Source organism: Notolepis coatsorum (genome assembly GCF_963971535.1).
Source record: "Notolepis coatsorum genome assembly, chromosome: 20".
NCBI classification, from domain to species: domain Eukaryota; kingdom Metazoa; phylum Chordata; class Actinopteri; order Aulopiformes; family Paralepididae; genus Notolepis; species Notolepis coatsorum.
In genome coordinates, this window is record NC_140184.1 from 9169473 (window position 1) to 9191118 (window position 21646).

Consider the following 21646-nt stretch of genomic DNA (forward strand, 5'->3'; position numbering starts at 1 on the left):
TTGCAGAGTGTCCTGTGCGTTTCATAATGGACTAAACCTCTATTTGCAGGGTGTCCTGTGCGGTTTCATAATGGACTAAACCTCTATTTGCAGAGTGTCCTGTCTGTTTCATAATGGACTAAACCTCTATTTGCAGAGTGTCCTGTGTGGTTTCATAATGGACTAAACCTCTATTTGCAGGGTGTCCTGTGCGGTTTCATAATGGACTAAACCTCTATTTGCAGAGTGTCCTGTCTGTTTCATAATGGACTAAACCTCTATTTGCAGAGTGTCCTGTCTGTTTCATAATGGACTAAACCTCTATTTGCAGAGTGTCCTGTGAGTTTCATAATGGACTAAACCTCTATTTGCAGAGTGTCCTGTGTGGTTTCATAATGGACTAAACCTCTATTTGCAGGGTGTCCTGTGCGTTTCATAATGGACTAAACCTCTATTTGCAGAGTGTCCTGTCTGTTTCATAATGGACTAAACCTCTATTTGCAGAGTGTCCTGTGTGGTTTCATAATGGACTAAACCTCTATTTGCAGAGTGTCCTGTCTGTTTCATAATGGACTAAACCTCTATTTGCAGAGTGTCCTGTCTGTTTCATAATGGACTAAACCTCTATTTGCAGAGTGTCCTGTGTGGTTTCATAATGGACTAAACCTCTATTTGCAGGGTATCCTGTGCGGTTTCATAATGGACTAAACCTCTATTTGCAGAGTGTCCTGTGCGTTTCATAATGGACTAAACCTCTATTTGCAGGGTGTCCTGTGCGGTTTCATAATGGACTAAAGTTACTAAACCTCTATTTGCAGAGTGTCCTGTGCGGTTTCATAATGGACTAAACCTCTATTTGCAGAGTGTCCTGCGTGGTTTCATAATGGACTAAACCTCTATTTGCAGAGTGTCCTGTGCGTTTCATAATGGACTAAACCTCTATTTGCAGAGTGTCCTGTGCGGTTTCATAATGGACTAAACCTCTATTTGCAGAGTGTCCTGCGTGGTTTCATAATGGACTAAACCTCTATTTGCAGAGTGTCCTGCGTGGTTTCATAATGGACTAAACCTCTATTTGCAGAGTGTCCTGTGCGTTTCATAATGGACTAAACCTCTATTTGCAGGGTGTCCTGTGCGGTTTCATAATGGACTAAACCTCTATTTGCAGAGTGTCCTGTCTGTTTCATAATGGACTAAACCTCTATTTGCAGAGTGTCCTGTGTGGTTTCATAATGGACTAAACCTCTATTTGCAGGGTGTCCTGTGTGGTTTCATAATGGACTAAACCTCTATTTGCAGAGTGTCCTGTCTGTTTCATAATGGACTAAACCTCTATTTTCAGAGTGTCCTGTGTGGTTTCATAATGGACTAAACCTCTATTTGCAGGGTATCCTGTGCGGTTTCATAATGGACTAAAGTTACTAAACCTCTATTTGCAGGGTGTCCTGTGTGGTTTCATAATGGACTAAACCTCTATTTGCAGAGTGTCCTGTCTGTTTCATAATGGACTAAACCTCTATTTGCAGAGTGTCCTGTCTGTTTCATAATGGACTAAACCTCTATTTGCAGAGTGTCCTGTGTGGTTTCATAATGGACTAAACCTCTATTTGCAGGGTATCCTGTGCGGTTTCATAATGGACTAAACCTCTATTTGCAGAGTGTCCTGTGCGTTTCATAATGGACTAAACCTCTATTTGCAGGGTGTCCTGTGCGGTTTCATAATGGACTAAAGTTACTAAACCTCTATTTGCAGAGTGTCCTGTGCGGTTTCATAATGGACTAAACCTCTATTTGCAGAGTGTCCTGCGTGGTTTCATAATGGACTAAACCTCTATTTGCAGAGTGTCCTGTGCGTTTCATAATGGACTAAACCTCTATTTGCAGAGTGTCCTGTGCGGTTTCATAATGGACTAAACCTCTATTTGCAGAGTGTCCTGCGTGGTTTCATAATGGACTAAACCTCTATTTGCAGAGTGTCCTGCGTGGTTTCATAATGGACTAAACCTCTATTTGCAGAGTGTCCTGTGCGTTTCATAATGGACTAAACCTCTATTTGCAGGGTGTCCTGTGCGGTTTCATAATGGACTAAACCTCTATTTGCAGAGTGTCCTGTCTGTTTCATAATGGACTAAACCTCTATTTGCAGAGTGTCCTGTGTGGTTTCATAATGGACTAAACCTCTATTTGCAGAGTGTCCTGTGTGGTTTCATAATGGACTAAACCTCTATTTGCAGGGTGTCCTGTGTGGTTTCATAATGGACTAAACCTCTATTTGCAGAGTGTCCTGTCTGTTTCATAATGGACTAAACCTCTATTTTCAGAGTGTCCTGTGTGGTTTCATAATGGACTAAACCTCTATTTGCAGGGTATCCTGTGCGGTTTCATAATGGACTAAACCTCTATTTGCAGAGTGTCCTGTGCGTTTCATAATGGACTAAACCTCTATTTGCAGGGTGTCCTGTGCGGTTTCATAATGGACTAAAGTTACTAAACCTCTATTTGCAGAGTGTCCTGTGCGGTTTCATAATGGACTAAACCTCTATTTGCAGAGTGTCCTGTGCGTTTCATAATGGACTAAACCTCTATTTGCAGAGTGTCCTGTGCGGTTTCATAATGGACTAAACCTCTATTTGCAGAGTGTCCTGCGTGGTTTCATAATGGACTAAACCTCTATTTGCAGAGTGTCCTGTGCGTTTCATAATGGACTAAACCTCTATTTGCAGAGTGTCCTGTGCGGTTTCATAATGGACTAAACCTCTATTTGCAGAGTGTCCTGCGTGGTTTCATAATGGACTAAACCTCTATTTGCAGAGTGTCCTGCGTGGTTTCATAATGGACTAAACCTCTATTTGCAGAGTGTCCTGTGCGTTTCATAATGGACTAAACCTCTATTTGCAGGGTGTCCTGTGCGGTTTCATAATGGACTAAACCTCTATTTGCAGAGTGTCCTGTCTGTTTCATAATGGACTAAACCTCTATTTGCAGAGTGTCCTGTGTGGTTTCATAATGGACTAAACCTCTATTTGCAGGGTGTCCTGTGCGGTTTCATAATGGACTAAACCTCTATTTGCAGAGTGTCCTGTCTGTTTCATAATGGACTAAACCTCTATTTGCAGAGTGTCCTGTCTGTTTCATAATGGACTAAACCTCTATTTGCAGAGTGTCCTGTGTGGTTTCATAATGGACTAAACCTCTATTTGCAGGGTGTCCTGTGCGTTTCATAATGGACTAAACCTCTATTTGCAGAGTGTCCTGTCTGTTTCATAATGGACTAAACCTCTATTTGCAGAGTGTCCTGTCTGTTTCATAATGGACTAAACCTCTATTTGCAGAGTGTCCTGTGTGGTTTCATAATGGACTAAACCTCTATTTGCAGGGTATCCTGTGCGGTTTCATAATGGACTAAACCTCTATTTGCAGAGTGTCCTGTGCGGTTTCATAATGGACTAAACCTCTATTTGCAGAGTGTCCTGCGTGGTTTCATAATGGACTAAAGTTACTAAACCTCTATTTGCAGAGTGTCCTGCGTGGTTTCATAATGGACTAAACCTCTATTTGCAGGGTGTCCTGTGCGGTTTCATAATGGACTAAACCTCTATTTGCAGAGTGTCCTGCGTGGTTTCATAATGGACTAAACCTCTATTTGCAGAGTGTCCTGCGTGGTTTCATAATGGACTAAACCTCTATTTGCAGAGTGTCCTGTCTGTTTCATAATGGACTAAACCTCTATTTGCAGAGTGTCCTGCGTGGTTTCATAATGGACTAAACCTCTATTTGCAGGGTGTCCTGTGTGGTTTCATAATGGACTAAACCTCTATTTGCAGAGTGTCCTGTGTGGTTTCATAATGGACTAAACCTCTATTTGCAGAGTGTCCTGCGTGGTTTCATAATGGACTAAACCTCTATTTGCAGAGTGTCCTGTCTGTTTCATAATGGACTAAACCTCTATTTGCAGGGTGTCCTGTGCGTTTCATAATGGACTAAACCTCTATTTGCAGAGTGTCCTGCATGGTTTCATAATGGACTAAACCTCTATTTGCAGAGTGTCCTGCATGGTTTCATAATGGACTAAACCTCTATTTGCAGAGTGTCCTGCGTGGTTTCATAATGGACTAAAGTTACTAAACCTCTATTTGCAGAGTGTCCTGCGTGGTTTCATAATGGACTAAAGTTACTAAACCTCTATTTGCAGAGTGTCCTGCGTGGTTTCATAATGGACTAAAGTTACTAAACCTCTATTTGCAGAGTGTCCTGCGGGGACATTTGGCTACGGTTGCCAGCAGCTGTGTGAGTGTATGAACAACGCCAGCTGTGACCACGTGACGGGGACCTGCTACTGCAGCATCGGCTTTAAAGGCATCCGCTGTGACCAGGGTGAGTGTTAGTATACACAGGGGCGGACCTTCCTACAGGCGATATAGGCGGTCGCCTAGAGCGCCACCCAGAGGGGGGCACCAAAAAAAAAAAAAAAAAAAATTATTTTTTTTCTCTGTGCAGTTTTGGCGCCCACCTCTATATCGGCAACCATTATTTTTACATAAAAGAAATTCTAACATAAGGGAAAATGAGCCAAAAATCTAAAACGGTCGGTCGGTCTGAGCCTCAGCTTTAGGTGTTCACAGTCAGAACATGCTAGAGCGCTGTGCATTGATGGGTATCGGTCAAGTGTTTATAGAATTGAGCATTGAGGAAAGAAAGACTAACGTTAGAGAACTATGAAGAGGCAAAAGCCATGGTGAATCTCGCCTAGGGTCGCCAAATGTGCTAGGTCCGCCCCTGAGTATACATGTTCACATACTGTACGCTGTGGCCAGGGTGAGTGTCAGTATGCATGTTCACATACTGTACGCTGTGACCAGGGTGAGTGTCAGTATGCATGTTCACATACTGTACGCTGTGGTGACCAGGGTGAGTGTCAGTATGCATGTTCACATACTGTACGCTGTGGCCAGGGTGAGTGTCAGTATGCATGTTCACATACTGTACGCTGTGGCCAGGGTGAGTGTCAGTATGCATGTTCACATACTGTACGCTGTGGCCAGGGTGAGTGTTAGTATGCATGTTCACATACTGTACGCTGTGGCCAGGGTGAGTGTTAGTATGCATGTTCACATACTGTACGCTGTGACCAGGGTGAGTGTTAGTATGCATGTTCACATACTGTACGCTGTGACCAGGGTGAGTGTTAGTATGCATGTTCACATACTGTACGCTGTGACCAGGGTGAGTGTTAGTATGCATGTGCACATACTGTACGCTGTGGTGACCAGGGTGAGTGTCAGTATGCATGTTCACATACTGTACGCTGTGGCCAGGGTGAGTGTCAGTATGCATGTTCACATGACGCACATAGTGGTCGGTTTAGAAAGTCAGACTGGATGGATTAGAGACCTTTAATGTGACATAACATAAACCTTCTAAACGTGACACAGCCACATACTGTACATAGACGTCGTGTATTGATTGATTGATTGAAAACTTCATTAACAGATTTCAGAATGGGTACAATACAGTGCGGCTCAATACAAAACAACTGTTAAGGGGATGCAGACCAGAGAAACACTTGCGTCTTGTTTACATCGGGGTCCCCCATTTTCAATTCATCAGGATGAATTCATGGATTCATGTGTACAGTAACCTTTTGGTTTTAGAGCGTCTTAAACACCATGTAAACTGAAGAGACAGCTTGGTTAAAACGCCACACTAACATCTTGTTAGTGTCACTTGTTTTCTCAATAGTTTTGCAATTGTGATATATAATACAGTATCTGAGGAAGAATTCATCATCTTCCTTTTTAGACACTGTATTAATGGCACAATAGAGCAACTTTTCAGGGGGGGACAAACAAAACCCTTTCAGATGTTAGCCCGACGTTTTAGTAAGATGTGGCGACTTCCGTGGGTTTATTGAATTGATTGAAAACTGTATTAACAGATTTCAGAATGGGTACAATACAGTACGGCTCAATACAACAACCGCTAAGAGGATGAAGACCAGAAAAAGACTTTTGTCTTGTTAATAATAATAATAATAATAATAATAATAATAATAATAATAATAATAATAATAATAATAATAATAATAATAATAATAATAATAATAATAATAATAATAATAATAATAATAATAATAATAATACATCTATTTTATATAGCGCTTTTCCAGGTGCTCAAAGACGCTTTACATGGGCAGGAGAGACAAACTATGGCAACACAAAAAAACAGAACAAAAATAATACATGACAAAAATAAAATAACACCGACAGAATTAGAGGTCAAAAGCAAGATTGAAAAGGTGAGTTTTGAGGGCTGATTTAAAAGATGTCAGGGTGTTTGCATCACGGATATGGCTGGGGAGGGCATTCCAGAGGGAGGGGGCAGCAGCAGCAAAGGCCCTGTCGCCTCCATTTTCAATTCATCAAAACATTTAGAGACATACAAATATACAGTACTATGTAATAGTATACTGGGGTTCACAGACGCCTGCGAACCCCAGCTACTAGGACAGAGCGGCTTAGGCTCAGCTTCTTCCCCCAGGCCATCAGAGTCCTGAACAATGAACATTGAGTACCACTGTAACACTTTAGCATGAGCGGGCACACACTCAGGCCGCACGCACCCTCACTTATTGCCAAAAGGAAAGGCCACTTTAAATTAGTATTAGCAACAGTAACTGTTACGAAGGGTCAGATTAAACCGAATATATATATTTATTACTTGAGATATATTGTATAGTATTTGTATATCGTCTGATATCCCTTGTATATTCTTTGTACATATACACGGAATATCCCTTTACCTGGTACAGGCCAGACCATAATATTCGTTCTCCTATTGGAAGCGATCCCCTAGGCGCCACGGCCATACCCCCAATGTCTAGTTCAAAGTCACCGCTAAGACATGTCTGGACATGCCCGGTTCTGCGCAAGAATACGAGACAGAAATAAGGTTGGCACTAGATTATTCACCGTACGTATAAATACGTTGCAGGTGGATACAGCAGTTAGTTAACCTAGAAACGTGTTACCCTCAAAACGTTAAAGCCTTCATCACGAGTCAACGACCAAGTGAAGTGAGCAACCTTGCACCGAAATAGAGCCTTGAGACCGCGTGCGAATTGATAGCTGAAGTGTCAGAGTTTAACGCTGTATCGTCGAGTTCGACCTATTCTATTATTAAGTAATAGTCTATTATGTATAGTGTATCGTGCGGCTACCGTTCTACAGTGACCAGCATTACCAATGTTTCATCGTACCGAGCTAGTGTGCTTATCCAGGCTGGGCGGCTTAACCTGGTGCCGTCATCCGAGGAGCCCTAGACGAGAACCGTGTGGATATGTACACTGGATAACCTACCCGACGACTACAGAGCCCTTTTCGGCTGGATTATATTTGCTTTGGTCCTGTAGCTGATGGAGCGGAGAATCGTCTACACCCACAACTGTGTGGGATTTACCCTGTGAGGAGCATCGTCGAGCCCGCCTCTAGGACCCCTGAGGCTGGCTAGCTTTCCTCCATGCGGCACTGCATACCGGAGAATAGCTGTTGTTCGTCTGCGGATCAAGGGATTATTGCACTGTCTCCTGTACCTGGAGTCTCCTTATTCATCGTTGACCCAGACTTTCGTTACCGACAAATCCTCTCCCCTGCTGGCCTACAACCGGAGGGACCTTATTAGTATCTCCAGCTGCCCTACTAGTGTACCATATATATAATTCTTATGATACAGGTGGTATTAATTATCTCCTGCGTAATATGCTCATGGACTTACGCTCTTGACCTATTCATGCACATTCTTCGCCTTACAAGCGCAACTCTCAATCTTGATAAGTAAAGTAATGTAAGATAATCTTCGTGCTGCTAATAAATATTCTTCTAAACGATATTTGTTGTGAAGCCGTGTCATTGTGGGAGTGTTCATCTCATATACCTGTGTACTGTATGGCCAGTAGTAATGTACATAAAGCAGTAGTGGTTTAATGATACCATACTTATTAATACAGTCAGGGAATTGTACCCCTCAGTTACAGTAACAGTGTATTGCACTACTATTACTACTACTGTTAACTGTCAACTGTTACCCGTCATTGCACAAATTTATTGTTACCTGCTACCTGTTATTGCACAATTTTATTGCACACATTTTTTGTATTGGATTCTATTATATGTTATATGTTGTACCAATTGCACATCGTTGCGGGCAAGACCACCCGCATTTCATTGTATATCCGTATGCCGTGACAAATAAAACTCTTGACTTGACTTATACACATATACTATTATGTGGTGTTTAAGACACATTTACAGATACAGAAGTGAGGCCTGTGGCACTGATGACTGGGCAGAAGATAACCTTTAGAAAATAACACATCTTTCAGTAACAGGGAAATATAATGAAAAAGAAGGGCGGGCAAGAATGACTTGACCCCACAAGATGACCTCCCATAACCAACTTTACAACCGTCTGCCTTTTGTGTGCAGATGAAAGGTCCTGGCAACGCTTTCTGCTGCCACTCAAATTATTGTCGTCAGGGGAAATGGATTGTGTGAATTGACCAATCCCTCTTTTCTTGATCCTTCAATGACAATTGTTGATTCACTCAATAAAATTGCAACGACGACACGCAACAGTTGTGATTGGAGGATCAAAGAAAAGAGGGCAGGGCTTGAGACTCTCACTCTCACTCACCAGCACAGTAGGAGCAATGCATTCCCAGTCCCATTATCACACATATGGGGGCAACAGTGGCTCAGGAGGTAGAGCGGTAGTCTGGTAGTCGGAAGTTTCCCGGTTCGATTCTCGCTCCTCCCGGGCAGTGTGTCGGAGTGTCCTTGAGCAAGACACTCTTTTAAGCCTACGGGGCCCTTCCTGGTAGCGTGTACCTTAATGACAAGCAAGCAGTGCAAAAATGCGGAAGCATTCGTCACCGCACGCCACTACGGTAAAGCGCCTTTCTTTTCAGGCCCGCTTTGGGAGCTGTCGCGCGGAAATAGGCTGTCTATTGCCATTCTCTTTGACAAACTCTAACCTTAACCAGCTCCTTAACAGCGCCTAAACTTAACCGTTCTAACCTTAACCAACTCCGAAACAATGCCTAACCTTAACCTTAACCTTAACCATGCCTAACCTTAACCATAGAAAGAATATTGCCATTCTCTTTGACAAACTCTAACCTTAACCAGCTCCTTAACAGCGCCTAAACTTAACCGTTCTAACCTTAACCAACTCCGAAACAATGCCTAACCTTAACCTTAACCTTAACCATGCCTAACCTTAACCGGCGAAAGAATACACGTTAAAAAAAAATCACGTTTAAAAAAAAATATTTGATGGGATTCGAACTCGCCAGCAAACAAGCCATAGGATCCACAGCCATGCAGTCTTGCCAATTGAGCTATTTCTGGATACTGAATAAGGGGCGGTGACTTATATATATTGAGCTCCGCTCGTGTCGAACCAAGGCGGGATCTCATGCGCATGCGCGGGCACCTCGCGCGAGCACGCCGGCGCACGCACGCACCTGAGCGAGCACGCCGCCGCCGGTGCACGCACCTGGGCGCTGGGCGAAGGAAAATGAAAGGCGCATTACCGCACGCCACTACGGTAGAATGCTTCCGCATTCTTGCACTGCTTGCTTGTCATTAAGGAACAGGCTTCCTGGTATCGAAAAAAGCTCAGCGCCATCTGAAAGCCAATTGGAGCTGAGCTTTCTTCACATAATATGGCTCATTACGGTAATCCAAAAACTGTGGGAGTTATTGAGGAAGTAAACACAAGTAGAATTCTACCTGCTTCATGGTCAACCACCAAGGTCAAGATTCCGCCTAGACAAAAGTGAGTAAAAAGGAGCCTAAGAAGAATGAATCTAAAAGGTCCAGGGTTCACAAACCTTATTGCAGTTGTATAATAGTTCCAAGTTCAAAATGTACATTGTTAAATTGATGTTCAATTGCAGTGTCTACTTCACTAAAAAACCTGTAAAAATCCCATTCCGATTTTAGTTTTTCTTGTCTAATAACAGTTTGATACACACTCAAAACATACAGTAAGTTCAAACAATAACAGATATTGAAAGCTGAAGTAGTTCTGAAAAAAGGGTGAAAAGCCCTTTACTCACGGCACATTCTCTGACAATTACACAGCAATAACAACTACATATACCCAGGCGGACTGTTTCAGGCTTAGGTTGAAAACATCGCTCCCGATGAGCAGGTCGGCACCTTGCATGGTTGCCTCCGCCGTCGGTGCGTGAACGGGTGAATGTGAGGAACAAAAAAAAGTACGATGTACGTCGTCGACTCTCTTCTATTCTAAACCCTCCTCCCAGCTGCGTTAATGATGGAGGAGCTGAATCCCTACACCAAGATCAGCCCGGCGCTGTCCTCGGAGCGCCAGTCGCCGGGCGCCGTCCTGGGCATCGTGTTCCTGCTGCTGCTCGTCATGGTGATGCTGGGCCTGGCCGTGTGGTTTCGCCTCCACCACCAGAGGGAGAAGGGGGGGCAGCACGTCCCCAGCGTGGCCTACACGCCCGCCCTGCGCAGCGCCGCCGCCGCCACAGACTACTCCCTCTCCGGTGAGAAGAGGCGCCGTTTACATCTCTCTGTTTATTCTTCCCCCATTTCCTTCGTTTTAACATCTGCCGCTGTCGATAACTCCTCACTTCTCACTGTCAGCGACCAGATGCCTTCTCGCTGGTTTGCCTATGATGATGAGGAAGGATGACTCAAGTAGGGGGATGTTGTGTGTACTGTGTGTACTGTGTGTGTGTGTGTGCTCTCTCATGTGTGTATGCATAATGTATTTGTGTGTATGTATGTTTATATAACATTTTTGACGTATATGTGTGTATGAGGTGTCCTGTATCTGTGAATGCCTGTGCAGGGTGTATCTGTCTCTAGGTGTGTGTGTGTGTGTGTGTGTGTGTGTGTGTGTGTGTGTGTGTACGGACCCCTCAGCCACTGAGCTGAGGTGGTGGTGATGTATCTCTCTCTCTATGTGTTTGTGTGTGTGTACAGACCCCTCAGCCACTGAGCCGGTGGTGGTGGTGGTGTATCTCTCTCTATGTGTGTGTACGGGCCCCTCAGCCACTGAGCCGGTGGTGGTGGTGGTGTATCTCTCTCTCTCTGTGTGTGTGTGTGTACGGGCCCCTCAGCCACTGAGCCGGTGGTGGTGGTGGTGTATCTCTCTCTCTGTGTGTGTGTGTGTACGGACCCCTCAGCCACTGAGCCGGTGGTGGTGGTGGTGTATCTCTCTCTCTGTGTGTGTGTGTACGGGCCCCTCAGCCACTGAGCCGGTGGTGGTGGTGGTGTATCTCTCTCTCTGTGTGTGTGTGTGTACGGACCCCTCAGCCACTGAGCCGGTGGTGGTGGTGGTGTATCTCTCTCTCTGTGTGTGTGTGTACGGGCCCCTCAGCCACTGAGCCGGTGGTGGTGGTGGTGTATCTCTCTCTCTGTGTGTGTGTGTGTACGGGCCCCTCCGCCACTGAGCCGGTGGTGGTGGTGGTGTATCTCTCTCTCTGTGTGTGTGTGTACGGGCCCCTCAGCCACTGAGCCGGTGGTGGTGGTGGTGTATCTCTCTCTCTCTGTGTGTGTGTACGGGCCCCTCAGCCACTGAGCCGGTGGTGGTGGTGGTGTATCTCTCTCTCTGTGTGTGTGTGTATGGACCCCTCAGCCACTGAGCCGGTGGTGGTGGTGGTGTATCTCTCTCTCTCTCTCTGTGTGTGTGTACGGACCCCTCAGCCACTGAGCCGGTGGTGGTGGTGGTGTATCTCTCTCTCTCTGTGTGTGTGTGTGTACGGACCCCTCAGCCACTGAGCCGGTGGTGGTGGTGGTGTATCTCTCTCTCTGTGTGTGTGTGTGTGTACGGACCCCTCAGCCACTGAGCCGGTGGTGGTGGTGGTGTATCTCTCTCTCTGTGTTTGTGTGTACGGGCCCCTCAGCCACTGAGCCGGTGGTGGTGGTGGTGTATCTCTCTCTCTGTGTGTGTGTGTACGGGCCCCTCAGCCACTGAGCCGGTGGTGGTGGTGGTGTATCTCTCTCTGTGTGTGTGTGTGTACGGGCCCCTCAGCCACTGAGCCGGTGGTGGTGGTGGTGTATCTCTCTCTCTGTGTGTGTGTGTACGGGCCCCTCAGCCACTGAGCCGGTGGTGGTGGTGGTGTATCTCTCTCTCTGTGTGTGTGTGTACGGGCCCCTCAGCCACTGAGCCGGTGGTGACGGTGTCTCCTGTGATGACAGCAGGGCTGCTCTCCTCTCCAGAGGCCTCTCCTAACGACAGCAGCACCGCGGGCCACTGCTTCTCCAACCCCAGCTATCGCACCCTGGGCGCCCCCTGCACCTACGCTGCTGCACACTACGCCAAGCCTGACAAGACCAAGGTCTTTATGGATGATCTGAGCACACACTTTAATCAGGTTTTCAATTCAATCTGGTATTCAATTAGCCTACATATTATTTAGATATTCACTCTTTTAAAATAGCACCATTTTCTTTATTAAGTTTGTTGTATGGAAAAATGCATGTGCCTGTGAACTCTAACTAGCCTCTGTAACAATAGCTTAGCAAACCCATAGCTTAACCGTAGGTATTTGTTCAGAATTGGAGCATGGTTCCTCCTACTCGCTAAGCAGAGAGTGGGATACACATCAGAGAGAACAGAGGATGGTAGTAAGGCTGAGACGATATGCCATTTGGAATAATCGATAAATCGGGACCAAATGATCGATAAATATTGATATTTTCATTAGTATAACAAAAAATATATATTTAATTATTATTTAAACAACAAATTTATGTTTATTTTGTAGCAATTCTTCGTCGTTGCCACCATCTTTAGTGTTACAGATTTCCCCATTCAAAACTACCACAGTGATCCTTCTCATTTTATAGTCGGTGGTCTCTGGATGTGATGGAGGAGTGCACTGCATATTGAATCCACAGTGCAGAGTTGCAATTCAACTGAATTTACATAAAACCGGGATGTTTTAACTAAAACATGCCACAAGACTAGTATTTTAGTATAGTATAAAGTATTAAAAAAATATCTAATAATAAAAAAAGAAATTCTAATAATTGTACACATGAAACAATATAAACGATAAGTGATGCCACTTGTGAATTTCACGCAGTCATCGATAATTATCGATACATCGATAAGTGGTCTCAGCCTTAGATGGTAGGACAGCAAACGTCTATGATGCCATTCCTTGAATCAAGAAAAGGTGCCTCGATCAGAAAGGTATTTGTTGGCTACAATAAGAGCTCATCATGAGACCCAGTCTGTAGGCTACCAGAACCCTACCAGAGTCTGGTTAGAGCCTGGCTACCAGAACCCTGCCAGAGTCTGGTTAGAGCCTGGCTACCAGAACCCTACCAGAGTCTGCTTAGAGCCTGGCTACCAGAACCCTACCAGAGTCTGCTTAGAGCCTGGCTACCAGAACCCTACCAGAGTCTGGTTAGAGCCTGGCTACCAGAACCCTACCAGAGTCTGCTTAGAGCCTGGCTACCAGAACCCTACCAGAGTCTGCTTAGAGCCTGGCTACCAGAACCCTACCAGAGTCTGGTTAGAGCCTGGCTACCAGAAACCGGTACCAGAGTCTTAAAAAATTATTTGTGACAAAGATGTAAGTGCTGATGAGTGCTGCTCTGACCAAGCATGGTTGAAAATGTGTGATGATGAAATGTAGCATGTTTTCAGTGCTTTGTGGTGTGTTACCAGTCTGTGTGTATTCTTTGTGGTGTGTTAACAGTCTGTGTGTGTGTTCTTTGTGGTGTGTTACCAGTCTGTGTGTGTTCTTTGTGGTGTGTTAACAGTCTGTGTGTGTTCTTTGTGGTGTGTTAACAGTCTGTGTGTGTTCTTTGTGGTGTGTTAACAGTCTGTGTGTGTTCTTTGTGGTGTGTTAACAGTCTGTGTGTGTTCTTTGTGGTGTGTTAACAGTCTGTGTGTGTTCTTTGTGGTGTGTTAACAGTCTGTGTGTGTTCTTTGTGGTGTGTTACCAGTCTGTGTGTGTTCTTTGTGGTGTGTTAACAGTGTGTGTGTGTTCTGTGTGGTGTGTTAACAGTCTGTGTGTGTTCTTTGTGGTGTGTTAACAGTCTGTGTGTGTTCTTTGTGGTGTGTTAACAGTCTGTGTGTGTTCTTTGTGGTGTGTTAACAGTCTGTGTCTGTTCTTTGTGGTGTGTTAACAGTCTGTGTGTGTTCTTTGTGGTGTGTTAACAGTCTGTGTGTGTTCTTTGTGGTGTGTTAACACTCTGTGTGTGTTCTTTGTGGTGTGTTAACACTCTGTGTGTGATCTTTGTGGTGTGTTAACACTGTGTGTGTTCTTTGTGGTGTGTTAACAGTCTGTGTGTGTTCTTTGTGGTGTGTTAACAGTCTGTGTGTGTTCTTTGTGGTGTGTTAACAGTCTGTGTGTGTTCTTTGTGGTGTGTTAACAGTCTGTGTGTGTTCTTTGTGGTGTGTTAACAGTCTGTGTGTGTGTTCTTTGTGGTGTGTGTTAACAGTCTGTGTGTGTTCTTTGTGGTGTGTTAACAGTCTGTGTGTGTTCTTTGTGGTGTGTTAACAGTCTGTGTGTGTTCTTTGTGGTGTGTTAACAGTCTGTGTGTGTTCTTTGTGGTGTGTTAACACTCTGTGTGTGTTCTTTGTGGTGTGTTAACAGTCTGTGTGTGTTCTTTGTGGTGTGTTAACACTCTGTGTGTGTTCTTTGTGGTGTGTTAACACTCTGTGTGTGATCTTTGTGGTGTGTTAACACTGTGTGTGTTCTTTGTGGTGTGTTAACAGTCTGTGTGTGTTCTTTGTGGTGTGTTAACACTCTGTGTGTGTTCCCTATAGATGAAGACAAAGAGGAGACACAGAAACAGCGCTCCAGAGTGGGGCGGCTACTGTAACCTCAGTGAACTGGGTTAGTCTGGATTCCTAACACTCCTAGCCTATAGTTCCACAGAGACCAGAGAGATGTCATGATCAGGTTGGGATTCCTTTCCGCCCCCTGTTCCCACCCATCCCGGAAAGGAATTCCAACCTGAGCATGACATGGGAGCAAAATGGCCGCCGTGTGAATATGCTCAATGGTACTTCCACTATAGACAGTTTCAACGTTCAGTTTGTTGATATTAGCAAACACTGCCAAAATAAAATGATAAAATAAGAAGAGGATTCACAGCCCCTTATTCTCATTATCTCATAATTTTATCCTGTAATTATTATCTTAGCAGCGCAACACAAGATCAAATGCAGTCTGAGCTGCCTAGTAACACAATTCCACTGAACATTTTCTCTAGTTTTGAAAGAAAAGAATGTTCCACTCGTAACATTAATTTGTCATTTGATGCACACTCTTACGCAGACATAATTAAAACAAATTTAAAGTAGAGAAAAGATGAAGGGGAACAATTCGATTATTTATTAAATAATCGTTTCATTGGAATTCTGTTGCTAGGGAACAGTTTGGACCCAAATGTATTTCCTGTCAGATTAGATTAGATTAGATTAGATTCAAATGTATTGTCATCATACAGCACAAGTACAATACAACGAAAATAAGTTTGGCATCCAACCAGAGTGCACATGTTGTAGCAGTAAAGTGCAACAGCAATATACAATGTACAGGTGATTAAACTGGGTACAAAATATACAAGTTAGTACTACTGAGTGTAGTGCTAATCAGATGTATGTACAGAGTTGTAGTATTAATATGTACAGTGAAATACATATGGTAGTAGTAGTAGTCATACTGGCCAGCAGCGTATCTAGTAAGAGTAGCATATGTACAGATATAGATTTATTTATATATACATATATATTTATAGGTGTTTCTTGCAACAGAAAATTAACGTGGGTATTTTTAGAATGCTATTGTTGTCATTTTGAAACATCTATAAGTAGCACCGGTTAGTTTACTTCCTGTTTGGGCAGAGATGTTTGACAGTGGAACATCGTCCAACTCTCTGCGTAGTACAGTGCATTCGATAGACACTTTCAGTGGTGGAAAGTAACTTACTCAAGTCCAGTACTTAAGTACAATTTTGAGCCACTTGTATTTTACGTGAGTAATGAATATTTTCTATTTAGGGAACTTTATACTTTTACTCCACTACATTTCAAAGGAAACTTTGAAACACTTTTGAAAGATTTTGCATAGAAAACGTGGCAAAAATGTATGAAGATTATATATCTATATATATATATATACTGTATATATATGTAGCCGGTGTGATCTTGTCTGCGTTGTGTTTTTAGTCGATTCGACCCCTGTTAAGGGATCGCCCTGAGTGGGAGTTGAACCCCGGACGCCCGCGTCGCGGGCGGCATCACAGACCACTAAGCAAGAAGTGAATTCACTTCTTGCTTCCGGGTCTGGATGCCTCTGGGGAGTGAGTTTACTTGCAGTACCGCTTACCATCCACAGCCACATCACTACTTGTACCCGTGACTGTGGATATACTGCGGTACCTCCGTTACATATATATATATATCTCTTTCATATTTGAAGCCTGTCAACTTCAAGATGATGTAATCATCAGAGCAGCATAACTGGACCACATACCACTTTAACATAACCTTTAATCAGCATAACTGGACCACATCAGGGCTGTGAAGAGACCTTTAGAGGGGCAGGTGCTAAAATGTACACTTAGCATGGGTGTGTAGAGTGTACTGTATGCACTTTTACAGTTAGCATGGCTGACCCACAGGGAAGGGAAGCCCTTAGGGTTAGTAGCCATCGAGCTACAGGACCAACTCTCACAAATAGCCCTGTCTCTCCTAACATCTCTTGCCTGTTTGGTTTGTCTGTGTAGGTGTGTATTGCCTGGACAGACGTTACAGCTACCATGCTGAGCAGCGCTACAGAGGTATAGTGGGCGGGGCCTTGCATTGGATCCTCCCCTTCTCACTGTCCCTCTGACCAATGACTGCCTTGCATGCGTCTCAAATCCTCCCTCTGTTGACAGTTATATAACGTGTGTCTGTATGGCCCATGGGATGTTAGGGATGTGCACAGCTAGAGTCGTGCAGTCGATTATTTGGTTTTGTCAACCATTTTTATCAGTTTAGCTTAACTATGTTTGATAGGTGTTATTACACATGAGCACGCTGTTTATTATACTTGTTAAGTTTGAACTACATCTGTAGTTTGAACGTTAATTTGTTTTTAGCTTTCCTTTCTCTCAAGTCTGAAAGTCTGAAACAAATCAATGCATACATTTCAAAGACTATTCAAGATTCAAGATTGTTTATTTTCATGTGCACAGTTAAACGGACAGTTTGCCATACAATGAAAATCTTACTTTGCTAGTCCGCCCTTCACACAAAATCACACAATACTTAAATAATATTTGTTTCAATTTAAATACAAGCGAGTGCAAAAAAAATAAGATAAATAGATTTAAAAAAATATATATAAAAAGGGTTAACCTTCTGTAGTGTGGTAGTGAAAGGGTTCATTCAGCGCAGCGTCGGTGGGTGAGTTCAGGAAGAGCGTTGGCAGGAATCTAATCTAAGTCTATGTCTGTATCTAGATTCCTAGCTGCATGTGATTTGATTTGATATGATTTCTAATGTCATGATCCTGCTGACTTGTGTCCACCTGTCTGTTTGTCTTTCCGCAGGACAAGCGTCTGACCCTCTGTGTGTGTCCCCTCTCCACCAGTCTCCACACACACTACACACACTACACACACTACACACACTACACACGCACTTCACTCCCGGGGTCCTTCACTCACTAACTCTTCTCCTAACTGGCCCAGAAGCTTTCTCCTCTCTCTCTCTCTCTCTCTCTCTCTCCCTTTGAATGCTGTGTATCTTCCTGTGTATTGTTCTTTTTTCACAGATTGTTAATGAATAGTGTGTGTGTGCGTGTGCGTGCATGTGTGCGCGCGTGTGTGTGTTGTAAATAATGCCTCATCTGAATTGCTGTTACTATGTAATGCTGTTTTGGTTTCCAGTAATGCAAAGTAGATTTGACATAATATGCAACGCTATGTGTGTCTGACCGTTAACAGCAGACATGCCAGACTTGCAGCATCTTCAACACTAGGTCTGTCATTCAGATGTCAGTGTGGGTAGTCTAACGTGGTGCTTCTCAACCTGGGGATCAGGACCCTTAAAGGGGTCGTGAGATGATCGTGGGCGGGTCACGAAAAGATATAAAAATCACATCATCATGTTTATAATCGTTGTATTTATTATTGTGAAATGAAGAATGTTTGAAGTCTAAATCCCTCCTCTGATAGTCAATCAAGCTAAATAGCCTGAAGATCATTATTTTGTGTCAAAGTTCAGCATTCTGTCTATGCTTGTCTATATAGAGGGGGTCGCAAACATACATCCCTCTGTCTTAGAGAACCAAACATTTTTGAGAACCACTGGCCCATCAAATCCCCAAACAAGTGATGTCGGAGGGCCATTCTGATCCTGTCTGCACATCCTGTCTGCACATCCTGTCTGCACATCCTGTCTGCACATCATCTTGTCCTTCTGACGTGCAGACAGGATGTGCATGTCCCTCCTCTTCACGGTTCAGTCTGGTGCTGTCTTGAGCTCTCCGACCCTTAAGCTCCAGCATCTACTGTACAGCTCAGCAGCCGATACGAGTCACATACAGTAGCATTAACAGCATCTCTCAATATGCCAAATAAAATGTATTATTTATAATAATAATAATAATAATAATAATAATAATAATAATAATAATAATAATAATAATAATAATAATAATAATAATAATAATAATAATAATAATAACAACATATTTATTATAATAAAATATAATAAAAGCAGCCGGCGTCTCTCTCTGTGTGTGTCCCCTATCCGTTTCCCAGACTACATGAAGGGCTCCATGTCCAGCACGTGCTCCCTGCACAGCGAGAACCCCTACGCCACCATCAACGACCCGCCCGGCAGGACCTGCAAGCACCTGGAGAGCAGCTACGTGGAGATGAAGTCCCCCGCTCGCCACCAGCACCGGACCCGCTGCTGCTCCATCGTCAGCACCGCCGCCTCCACCAACCCGGCCATCACTAAGAACGTCTACGACGTGGGTGAGTTGCAGGAAGATCCGCAGTACTGATACACTCAGGTCCTTCACACACAGACACACACTCAAAGCATGGCTGTTAGCCCAAGGTTGGGTGCTATCAGTGGTGGTGAAGGAGGCAATTTCCACGCTACATTGTGGGGAGCGCTTTGAGTGTATAGAAAAGCGCTATATAAATGTAATGATCATTCATTCATTCATTGATCTTTCTGTCAGGATTGTTGGATTCTGGCAAACCACAATCAGCCCCTTATCACTTCTTCATCTGTTGGCCTGTGTAGTTTCTGCGTTGTGTTTTATTTCTCCGACGTCTTCTCATACTGGCTGTACATCGTGGTCATTCCCCTTTAATGCAATCCGTAATCATAATAATTCACACCGTCAGACATGTTACTTTTCTTGGAACCCGTTGTTTATTACATAAACAAAAGCCTCAGATGTTACCCATCTCGTATTGTCCTTGAAAAGTCTTTGATGGAACACTAAATGCATTATTCTATCGTCTTGTCTGCTGTTAGTCCAATGGTGGCTGAGGCCTTGTCGTTAGCCAAAACCCCTCTCTGTTAGCCGAAGCTGATGATGAGGTGTCACTCCCCTCCCCCACCCAGCGAGGGTGGAGAGGGATGAAAGTCTCTGATCAACGCGTGCGCTCTTCGGTGTGGTTCGTTTCTCATTTTAACTGTACCCGGAAGAAAAAACTCCATTATATTATCTTCGCCATAGCAACTTCTTTTAACCTTTAGTATGGTTCGATGTCAAACTCTGCATAGTTCTCTCTGACCAAATCTGCACTGTTCCCAGTCCTTATCAGTGTTTATGTTTAAACCTTGGCATGCACACACTCTCTCTCTGACCTGGCTGCTCTCAGATGGCTACAAGCAGTGCTGTCTTCGACCACAGCTATTTGACCCATATCACTATAGCAACCGCTCAATTGTTGATATTATCCCCCCCTAGTTCTCTCTGTTCTTAAAACTCATATATATATATCGGTTATAAACCAAATGCAAATCATCGATTTCCTTGAGGATGGAGGGGGTTCTGTAACGAACGGTCCTCTGCACGCGTAGTAGCCTACTGTAGCTAACACAACGTCCACATACACACTCACTTTAAACACTTTTTAAATATTACATTGTATTTTATCTGTTTATTCTTACATATTTGGCTTCCCCCTCATTTTAGCATTTTGCATTGTTGTACATTTTAGTTTTGTATATTGTATATTTACAATATATATATAATCATAAAACATAAAACCCCAGTGAACCCTACCAACTAACCTTCTTACTATCTTCTACTATCATGCACTCTTCCACTAATTAATCTTCCCTGTCTATATTACTACCTACCTACTATACTAATATGTCTCTACTACTATGCACTCAACACTGTAGCACCCAAGTTTCAACACTGTTTGATGGACATTGTTACTCCGCTGTAAGAGTTGTATCCTAAATCCATAATCCATAAATGTATTATTGGCTATTGTAACAATTCTGCCTCATGAACATTGGCAAGCTTTCCATTTTTGCACAAAATGAGTTCCCTTCTATCACAAACATTATTGTTTAAGCATTTTTGGTTGAAATAAAATGAGTTATAAGGTTGTTTAATTTGTCCTTAAAAACTAACTACACTTACCAGTAGAACGCCTGTCGTTCAGTGCTGTCGCCCAGTCAGCAGCGCCAAAGTGAAGTGTAGTTCCTCAGTGAATGAAAATGTAAACATTGTTATTTTGCTACTTTTACGATTAATTGCGAATTGTTCCATGTTGAGCTATAGATTGTGGATGAATACACAAAGAAAGGTACACCATGCTGTCACGATTTATAAATGGGTCCATTGGAAATACATTGCCATTTCAAGTGAGGTGGACCGCACGGGAACAATGATGTAACCACTACACCTCCCCATAGAGCTGCAGCTATAAAAAGTATTTTCTCCCCTCTATCTTCCAGAGCCGACCATCAGTATCCTCCAGGTGGCCAGCGGCATGGTGCTGCCCAGCTACCCTCAGGACCCGTACCAGCTGCCCAGCTACCCTCAGGGCCCGTACGACCTGCCCAGGAACAGCCACATCCTCAGCCACTACGACCTGCTCCCCATGTGGCCCAGCCCCGCCCACAGCCAGAGCTTCAGCCACAGCCCCGTCCTGCCGGGAAGCCCAACCAGCTCCCTGCTCTAAAGGTTCCCCCCGCCCGGATCCCAACCAGCTCCCTGCTCTAAAGGTTCCCCCCGCCCGGATCCCAACCAGCTCCCTGCTCTAAAGGTTCCCCCCGCCCGGATCCACACACTAGACTCTGGGGACACTTTGTACTTGATTCTTCGGGGGGCGGCAGCCAGAGAACGGAACACGTTTCTGGATCCAAAATGGACTCTTTGGGGAGTTGGTTGTACCCAACTCTGTCTGCATCACAGCTAAGGGAATTTAGTAGCAACCGTGTACAAATGTTTTTTTGTTTTGTTTTGCTTTTCCGGTCGACGGTGAAGGACATTCAGAGGTAAACAAGGACACGCTATGTCTTAGATGCAAAGCGCATTTCCTGTGAGCCACCACTAGGGGGCAGAGCGGCTAACCGTGAGTGAGTGAGTGAGTGAGTGAGTTACTGAACGAGTGTGTTTAGTGACCTCGCTGGT

At 44.0% G+C, this 21646-nt stretch overlaps 1 protein-coding gene across 1 annotated transcript in view; it reads left to right on the forward strand.

The window, feature by feature from the left end:
- LOC311247289 (uncharacterized protein) overlaps positions 1–21194 on the forward strand; it is a gene marked incomplete at its 3' end in the record, with an annotated part of 277946 nt that extends 256752 nt beyond the window's left edge. The window contains exons 18-24 of the mRNA XM_084337648.1: positions 4225–4353; positions 10307–10567; positions 12213–12352; positions 14800–14869; positions 16767–16820; positions 18792–19010; positions 20968–21194. Of these exons, the coding sequence (XP_084193774.1) occupies positions 4225–4353; positions 10307–10567; positions 12213–12352; positions 14800–14869; positions 16767–16820; positions 18792–19010; positions 20968–21194 (1100 nt within the window). The remainder of the gene's footprint in view (positions 1–4224; positions 4354–10306; positions 10568–12212; positions 12353–14799; positions 14870–16766; positions 16821–18791; positions 19011–20967) is intronic.
- Between the last annotated feature and the right edge of the window lie 452 nt (positions 21195–21646).